We start from the raw sequence: 9,572 nt of genomic DNA, 5'->3' as shown, positions 1-9,572 counted from the left end.
TGCAGTTCCTACTTAGAGGGGTTAAAAAAAAAAAAAAAAAGACCTTTTTGTTCTTCTGACCTTGTGAAAGCTCTTCCGTGTGAGGTTGGGTAGAGAAGGACATGAGAGGACCAGAGAAGTGAGTGGTAGTGGTATGTTCACATGATAAAATCCCCCACCCACAGACAGAGCAAATGAATCTGTTCCTCTGTATAACCTCCAGGGGAAATCTTGTTCAGTAATTGAGAACTGCTCTTGGAAAAAGGAAGCACTGTTGGACACAGATAACTGCCTTTGGAACGTGGCTCTGTGAACTGGCAGGAACATGCCCTGGCTGGAGGCCTGCGTGCAGTGCCTGGAGTCCTGGTGGGCTTGGGAAATCACATCCTTCCACAGATGTGGGAAACAATACAGGTGGCTGGGATTGCCCAGGGAGTCCTAACTTGGAAGGGAAAAGGAAAGAAAGGGGGTGTGTGCATGTGCAGCTGCTATCTGGGAAGGGGATGGAGAAATACATACACCTTCTCATGGCCCAAGTGGCGAGACAGGATTTCACGTATTTTTGTAGACAACCTCAGGGTGTTTCAGGTTTGATGTGGGGTTTTGGTGCTTGTTTTAGTGTTATGTTTGTTTAAATTCCCTGAAGAGCCTAACAAAAGCGAAACGTGCTGGATAAAGTTCTCTAACAAGGACTATTCCTAACCTGCCTCTCTGGAAACACAGCCTCCCTAGCAGCTGTCCTGTAGCAGGGTTGCTTTGTCTCCTGTCCTGCTGGCACACCCCGCTGCAATCCTATTAGGTAACACTGTGTTTGTCAGTGAAGTGCTGGCGGTGTTTTTCCCCCTCTCCCCACCACGAGTGGGGAAGCCGTGTTCTGACAGCACCAAGTGGTTCCTGAGCAGTGTTGAAAGCGAACCCCACGCGGCAGCGCTGCGGCGGCACCTCACGCACTGACCTGTGTGGGCAGAGCTCCTGCTGGCCCTGCTGGGTGAATCCTGCTGGAACATCCCGAGAGGCTGGCACAGGGGTGAGAGGAGCACGATGTGTGGAGCAGGCAGGAGCTGAGGAATGTGCTGGTATACCCCAGCCACGGTGTGGGGGTAACTGCTGCCAGCAACACAGGAGATCTGTTTCCTGTGTAACAGTGGGCCCTTCTTTGAGATTAGTCTGAAGCACCACTGCAGTCAGGCACTGATAACTAACCTACTACACGTGTTTTAACAACAGGCCAGGGGTTTGGTTTGTGAATGCATGAACAATCAGGCACAAATGTGCCCTAGAAGTTGTTTGATTGCTGTTACAATGAATTTTTTGCTACCTGAGCACATTGCTAGAGTGTACAGGGAAGAAAAGACTAATAGACCTCACCTTCTCCCATCCCCTTTCACAGAACCAGTAATGTTCTGCCTTTTCAGGAGTTAAATTTCAGCATACACTTGGCACAAGCAATGTGCTACTGTATGTGTGTCTATCAGACAGTTGTGCCCACACAGAAGTAGGGTTGATTCAGGGTGCTCTGCTCAGCCTCAGCTGGAGTCTGATGGATGCAAATTCCTCAGGAAGACCTGGACAGCCTTAGCAGATGTTTACTGTGATGACAGTTAAACTGGGGGTTACTGGGCAGCTGAACTGGAACGACACAGTTTGCTGACTTTTCCCTCAATTTGCATTTATTGCTTTTGCTCTCCACCCTATGATTTCCTCTCCCCCCTCTCTCATCCTGTACAGATGCTAAATGGAAACTGCCAACTACTACAGCTCACAGCCATTCTCTGAGTGCTTCCCCAGGACTATCCTAACTGCTCTCCCTGTCTTACTCAGTGCCTCTCACTGTCCCACTTGGGGGATAACTATCACTGCCATGAACATGTACAGAAAAGAAAGGGCAATGAAGACAGAAGTAGAATTAGTAAGATTTAAGACTGAGGTTTTTTGCATCCTTTCCAGATCTTGATAAATTTGCAGCATTCTCATTGTGACTGGCAGGAGGAAACTGCTTCAATATATTCCTTTTTCTACTGAAATTTGGTTGTTACCTCTCCCCTGCACTGAACAAGGTGAATCACAGGTTCAATTCCTCTTGCTTTGGCAAATATGGATGTTGTGATTAGACTGCCAAAAGAGAAAGATGTTGCAGATGTCAACCAGTCATTCAGAGTGCACACCTGAGTCCAGCTGGGCTGATCTGTACATGCATGTTTGGAAATGTGCATAAGGATAATCTCCTCCCTCTGTTGCATTTAGAAATAAGCTTTTTTTTCTTTTCAGCTGCATTTCATTTTGCTGTGTAAAGAAGTAGACAGATCTGGCCTTTCTTTTTTAATAATGTCTTAGGACCAGGGTACAAAAAAGGTTAATGCATTAATTTTTAAGACAAGTGATAAATGTACTGCAATAAGCACATCCTACATACACAGAATATATTTCTCTATATAATATGAACACAAGAGATATAAAATAAGTTATACTTATCTTGGTTTTTCATCACAGTAGGAGCTCAGCTTATATAAAGTGACAACAGGATTGGAACAACACACTGCTCCAAAGCAACAACAAAAACCAGAAGAGTGTGCGCGCACATGTGTGTTTAGGCAATGAAATGGGAAATTGAGGGATTTCTGCTAAAACTGGGTCTTGAAAACAAAAATTTCATAGAGCACGAAAGAAGTGGGGAAGGTCTCTTGGCTCAGGGTAGAAGTTCTGGAGGGGATCAAGTGTTACTGTGTGGTGAGGGGAGTGTATGAAGGCTGACATCTTGGCTAGGTTTGTGGAGGCACAGAGCAGAGCAAGCTCTGCCCAGTGCCCCTGTGTGTTCTGCCCTTGTGATGGATCCACCTGACAGTGTGGGGTTTGTATCTGTACAGTGAGAATGGGGCCTCGCAGCTTTCACTGTGCACGATGAGAGCAAACACATCACTTCACAGGGATCACAGACACCATCACTGTTCAAAGAGCAAACACTACCCACTGGGTGTGAAATGTTGGGTGAGCCTGGAAGTGGTGCTCCTCCCTTCCAACCCAACTGATGTCCACCTCTAGGGCCCCCTCCCTCTGCTTCCCTTGGAGGTTGGTCCTCTTGGCCATGCCTGCAGAACAAATCTCCCCTGGGGACTGAATGGGAGGTAGCAATGATTGGGAACTCTGAGTGCCTGTCCCACAGGGAACAATGAGGAACTCCAGCTGCCCAGTTCAGAGCTCTTTCAGATTTTATTAATGTATTTTTCTTTCAGGACAGGGGAACGTTTGTAAAATTTGCATCTAATGGTGAATCAAGGTTCCTAAAGTTCTTAACTCTGGGGTTTAGTATCTAGTATTTTAGTGTGGGCTTATGTGAATTAGGAAATGCTCTTTATTTTGGCCAATAGCTTGAAGACCTTGTGGTTTCTCTTTGCTATCAAGATCTCAGTCTCCTGAAGTTTGCAAGACCCATTAGAAGGCAGAAGGTGCAGCCAAAGCTCAGGAGTGATACTGGCAGTTAGCAGATTTCTATTAGTGCCTATTCCACTCTCCAAATGCAGCCCACTTCAGGTTTTCTTCTACTCCTGCTTAACAGAGTCTCCTACTTTGCAACATCCTTTTTTTACCTTCATGTTTACAGACTACACATTAGAAAGCAGGGACAGTACACTGGAAGAGTTAATTGCATATTATCATGAAGGATTGGACTTTTTTGTTCTGCTTTAGATTTTGTTCTTCATACAGCAAAGTAGGTATAAATCCAAACGTGATCTCACATCTAAAGGTATAATTTAAGTAAACATGTTTTTCTAGATCTTTTATTTTCCCCTTCCCTTTCCCTCTCCCCTGTAACCTTCCTTTCACTCTGTTATTTTCCTTTTGGATGGAGGGAGGAGATGGGAAGGGAGCTCATTTGGCAGCTCATGACCCTCCAACTTGACTTTAATGAGATGATTCGCCAAGGCAAACTCCTCATCATCCAGCATGCCATCTTTGTCGATGTCAGCCAGTTTCCATATCTTGCCCAGCACGGTGTTGGGCAGCTTAGACCTTACCATCTCCTTCTTGGCATTGGCACCAGTTATTTTACCATCGACAGGCGAGAGTGTGTAGAAGATCTCGTCGTACATGGGCTTGTCCCTGGCCACCACCCACTCGGCGTCATCGATCCCTTCTCCGGCGCCTTCTCCGTAGCCGTGGCCGAAAGGACCGTGCAAGGTGCCCTCGAAGGCTCCTCCCTTCACCATCTGGGTTGGCCGCTGGGACTCTTCCTGGCGGACGAGCACCATGAGCTGGGCGATGTCGTTGGCCAGCATGTCTTCCACGGTCTCCAGCAGCTTGCTCTTCAGAGGCTGGAACTTGCTAAAATCCTGGGCTTGCAGCTGATCCTTAAAATGGGACAACACAGCAAGAGGTGAGCAACATGGCAATGCATGGCGGAGTAATGGTGTACAGTGGGATGCCTGCCTGCTGCTTGGCTCACAAAACCCTGCTACTGCAGAGGAGTGGGGAGCTTGGCATTCCTTCCTCTGACAGCCCTGCTTCCAGCATGGGATGGGGTCTCCCTGGCTGGCCTTGCTCTTACTTAAATCCTCTCTTAAGTCCTAGAGAAAATGACCAAATAGTTCAAGGCAAACTGGTTGTGTGGCTCTTGCTACATCCTCCAGCCAGTGCTCTACATTCCCTCCCCCTTCTGCACTCTGGGAAGGAGATGCCACCTGGCAAAAGGTCATTGTACTCATCACCATGCAGTGCATCTTTCAGATGCTATTAAGGCAGTAGTGTGTCTCTAAGAGGTGGTGAGCATGTCTTTACAGCATGGCTCAGATTCTGTAATTTCCCAGCTAAGCAAAAGTGCTCTGAGTAGGGCCTGCAGAGAACTCTCTTCTAGCTGCAAAATGACCTACAGCTTTATCTTCCACCCCTACTCATTAAATCCACACTACTCGCTCCTATTGGACTGATACAGTTTTTTAAACACATATTTTAACAAGCAGTGAACAAGATCCCCCTTTGGATACGCTCCATAGATCTCATTCCCAACAACTTAGGGAAAATATATTTTCAAAAAGAAAAAAAATAGGCAAATGCTGTTTTCCATAGGTAACTAGTAGCAACCTCAACAGCTAGAACTCAGAACAGGTTTCTGCTTGGACTGAAGCCATGCAGCAATGCAGCAGTGTCCAGCATTGTCTGAATGTACAATACAAGGCTCTGATCCAAGGTCCTTTGAAGTTTTTGACTTGCATGAACACTGGGCTAGGTCTCAGGTCTGCAGAACAGAAAACCTGCTTCTCTGCTTAAAATAGAAAAGGGGCTTTAAGTTTTCACACCTTCCTTTTTTTTCGAGAAACAAAGAGTGAAATAGAAGACAAATATAGCTCTTGAGGAATGTGGCATGTGTAGCCTTTTCAGGACACAGCTTTCCTTTTAATATAAATTAACAGTATGCTTAGGCCTGAAAAATCTGCAAATGCAACCTGGAATTAAAAATAAAGGAAAAGAGTGTAAAGTGGTATTCAGGCAAAGATATGATAAATGAATGTGAAGCTGTAATACTTCACATGAGCTCTGTATGCAAGAAGTGTTCATGCCCAAATATAGCCTGCACATATTTTAAGGCATATTTCAACATTACAGCAGGCTTTTCCCACAGGTGGCAACAATCAATGTCTGCATGGCTCTGTTGTACTCCCTGCAGTTACTCTAATGTTCTTTCCTTGGGTGTTTGCCAAGATGCCACTGCTTACCTGCATTTTTCTCAGATTAGGGAAGTCTCCTGGTGAGATCTGATGCTCCCGTTCAATCCGGGCATAAATATCTCCCAAGTTGTTAACAAGCTCTTTCTTTTTATTGTCTTTCCCAAACATTGAGGGCATTTCCTTCTTTAGGGAACTGATGATGTAGGCATGGACCTGAAGGGAATTAAATTATATGGCATGAAGGCAAATGTTAAATAGCACATCAGAAAATTCTTCTCAGCGGAGTTACCTGTGCCTGGGACTCAACTCCATCTTGTCCCACCCTGAAGAGCAAGCTCAGCTCCTCAGCTTGCCTGGACCTATGGATTATTATTCCAGGGCTAAATGCTGCTCAGCTGTGTGCTCTGGCTGTGCTGAGACAAGGTGAAAACAAGGTGTAGTCCTGAGCATACAGACAGTGACACTCATATGCACTTTCTGGAGGGAGTGGTGGGGTTTTTTTTTCTTCCACTGAGCATGGCCTTCAAGGGAACAGTCCCATTCCAATCTAAACATACAGGTTGAATGTTTTAGTACGAATACCAGTCCTTAACTTATGCAACATTCTGGCTTTTTTTTTTTTTTTTTTAATGGTGAACCAAGCATTTTTTCTTGAAATGAAGACCCTTGCACTGAAAGCTTTTGAGGGATCTTTTGATATCTTTTCTCAGTTGATGTGGGGTTCTTTCCTGTATTTTTAGCGGCTTCTTTCACTTCACTTCAAATACTCAGGGATACTGCAGGCTTATTTATCATTTGGGTGAGTCTCCACCTCCTCTGCATCCATCTAAGCCAGGTATCTCTCTTGGCTAAGAAAGTGTAAAGCAAAAGACCTAGTGCTCATCAATTCCCTTGGTGTATGATTCTGATATACTAATTGGTCCTAACTCTCAAGTTGCTACCACAGAGCAACTGCTTTCCAGATCCCTTCAAGTGCTACCTCCTTTGACCTGTAGTTATCTTCCTCACTCTGGTCTGCTATGATTGACATACCAAGCAAAAGAGGTGTTTTCTTCCCATATTGGCATAAAGCTCATATGCTGGGCCTGAGTTAAATGGGATGGAAAAAGAGTAGGATCCACCAGCTCTGCAAGCTGAACTGGCCAAACCCACTTCTCCATAGGCTGCATGCTGCAGACAGCCCAAACCAAATGCTTGGGGGTTCTATGCCAACACCCACCTTGGCCAGCCGTGCTCTCTTGATGAGATCATTCAGCTTCCTCAGGGCTGCATTGCGGGGCAGGCTCTGGATATCCCTGAACAGGTCCTGCTCCTCTGCCTCAAACAACTTGCGGTTGTCGGGGATGAGCAAGGGATGGGACCAGAAGGAGCCGATGTAGACTCTGATGACCTCGGGAGTGTTGACGATCTTTCCCAGGGACCACATGAGGGCACCGTACACCCGCATCAGCTGCTGAGTCTCTATCTGGTCGGCCTTGTTGAGAACAACTCTCATCTTGTCCTCGTGGTTCTTCAGGGCCTTGATGACCTCAGAGAATTCATCAGAGATGTCCAGCTTGTGAGCATCAAAGAGGAGAATGATGCGGTCAACCCGCTCTGCGAACCACTCCAGTACAGCAGCGAAGTCATAACCTGCAAGGGGGGAGGAAGAGCAGAGATGCAGCAAACATGGGAGTAGAGAGCCTACTTGCTGTACTCAAACTGTATCTGTACCTAACTGAGGGTAAGCTTGCAAGGAAGCAGCTTTCCCAGTGGACCAGGTAGCTTGATAAGGAGACAGGCACTGTCCTTCACATGGAAATGTCTTGAGGCAGACCGTTAAGGACAGCTCTTGTCCTCTCCACATTAAGAGATCACCCAAAGAAGTCTTGAACTTGTGCTCCAGATCTTCATTCAAATGCATATCAAGGTGAAACACCTACTGCAGAAGTCTTGTATGTGGCAACAAGAGAGGTCTGGTTTGTGAATGACTGGCCATCAGCAACCCCTACGAAGGCTGTAGAAAGCTGCATAGTTGCAGAACTTGCACCCAGACTGGTTTGAGATGCGTATCTCCACTGCTTAATAAATCTCAGGTCTTGTCTAGTTGTGCAAGACTAACTCTGTCCCATCCAATTCAAATTCCAGGATGCAAATACCTTCCTTACCAGAGCAATCATCCTGTCATACCTGCTGCATGTGCACAAAGCCAAATGATTTGTGTTCACTTAGCCAAGCGCTGGATGCTTAGCAGACAGCATTGCTGTGAACACCAGAGGCAGACACAGGCCAGGAACAGTGGGTTTAAATTTCATGTGCCTCAGGACTAAGGATAATGGATTCAGTGTCAGACTGGGTCCACCTCTAAGCAGTACAGGGCATGATAAATAGAGTGTTAGAAGTCCCTAAAACAGTAGTAATGACAGCAACAAAATTACCTTTTTGCCTAGCTCTGTGGTGTTTTTAAAATCTTCTTTAAAGCCTTGGTGAGAGACTGGTTGGTTCTCTCCCCCTGCTCTGTCAGGCTCTCCTATGCTGTGCAACATTTGGGATTATCTGAGTCACCAGAGTGCTGCACTTTAAGGGAAATCAGGACAGACCAAATGCTGTTTGCATTCAAATCCTTTAATATACTATTTTAATCTTGGCTTTCATGAATAAATGCATGATAATTAGTTCAGTGCTTTTTCCTCTTGCTCCTCTTTCTTCTTTGTTTTTTTCCTTCTGTCCCCTCTAAAACCTGGAGGGCAACCAGTGCATCCCAATCATTAGACTGGAACTACAGAAGGGAGGATAGCTGAGCTCTGATCTTGCTTTTTGACACTGGCCTTTTTTTCCATATGACTAACCAAACTGGAGCGAAATCCTGGCTCTCATGTCATGAGTAGAGCCTGTATGAACTTTCTCTTCAGCTGGATAAATTGGTATTAACTTTTTGCCACTGAGAACTTTTATATAACTTCAAAGTATTATTACTGGGCAGTGTTGTGCTTTGGCCAATTACAGTTTGCTCCTTACAGGAAAAGGGGGTGGCAGAGTGTGGGTGTGCGAGGTGCATGCTTTTGGATGTGGACACTTTGCCCTGCTCTCTTCCATGGGATCTACAGAAATCTCAAATGAAAGACAGATGTTTGTCTTACCAGTGTCCTTCTGCTCACTAGGACATGAGTGTCTCCTCTAACAAGAGCAAGCAATGCTGGGCCTTGGCTCTTTGCTCAGCTACGTTTGATGCTGAGAACTTCAGAGAATTCAGAACTAGTATTAGCTTTGACAAAGACCTGCTGAGCATTCAATATATTATATTGATAGCTGTGTATCTTGCTCAGTTCATGGGTCTGACCTCAAACACTGTCACAAGTCAGTCTTTTAGAACTGAAACAAACTTGGTCCTGCTTGCTTTCCAATATTAGCAGCCTTTTTTAACCTTAGGTGTTAACCTCAGCTTTTTAACCTTGGGTGTTCTGGCTGCAGGGAGCTCTACTCCACTGCTCTAATTGCAAATCTGCTGCAAAGATCAGTGTGCTGACTCCTTCCTAACCTGTGCTGGGGGCAGTGCGAGCAGGACAAAGTCGATGCTGATACCTCATTTCACTTGGCCCAGGTTCAGGCTGTCAGCAGTCCCTCTGCAAGCAGATCACTGATTGTGCAAACAGGGGCCTCCCATACCCCCTCAAACTTTGCTAGAGAGGACACGCAGACTTTATGTTCACTTCTGCCAGGGCTGGAAGTCATCTGGCATGGCAGGACAGTTTATTCTTCATACGCAGAGCTACACAGCTTGCTTCTTCATCATGGAAGCAGTGAGTCAGGGTGACTTTATTTGGAGATGTTTGTGCATTTAATCTTGTCAAATCTCATGGACTGGGATGTTTTCTTGTCAAGCTGGCACATGTTTGAATTGTACCATAACTACTTTGTCCAGTGTTTCTCTTGGGAGAATCAAGAGGAAAACAG

General features: G+C 45.7%; 1 protein-coding gene across 1 annotated transcript in view; it reads right to left on the bottom strand.

Moving 5' to 3' along the window:
* Positions 1-2,285: 2,285 nt before the first annotated feature.
* EHD3 (EH domain containing 3) overlaps positions 2,286-9,572 on the bottom strand; it is a 31,073-nt gene continuing 23,786 nt past the window's right edge. Inside the window, exons 4-6 of the mRNA XM_048298322.1 lie at positions 6,859-7,271; positions 5,688-5,852; positions 2,286-4,325 (exon numbers count right to left, since the gene is read on the bottom strand). Of these exons, the coding sequence (XP_048154279.1) occupies positions 3,798-4,325; positions 5,688-5,852; positions 6,859-7,271 (1,106 nt within the window). The 3' untranslated portion in view covers positions 2,286-3,797. The remainder of the gene's footprint in view (positions 4,326-5,687; positions 5,853-6,858; positions 7,272-9,572) is intronic.

The sequence above is a fragment of the Corvus hawaiiensis genome, chromosome 3, assembly GCF_020740725.1.
Source record: "Corvus hawaiiensis isolate bCorHaw1 chromosome 3, bCorHaw1.pri.cur, whole genome shotgun sequence".
Lineage (NCBI taxonomy): Eukaryota > Metazoa > Chordata > Aves > Passeriformes > Corvidae > Corvus > Corvus hawaiiensis.
The sequence above is the reverse complement of the archived record's forward strand: the minus strand, read 5'-3'. Positions and strand labels throughout refer to the sequence as shown.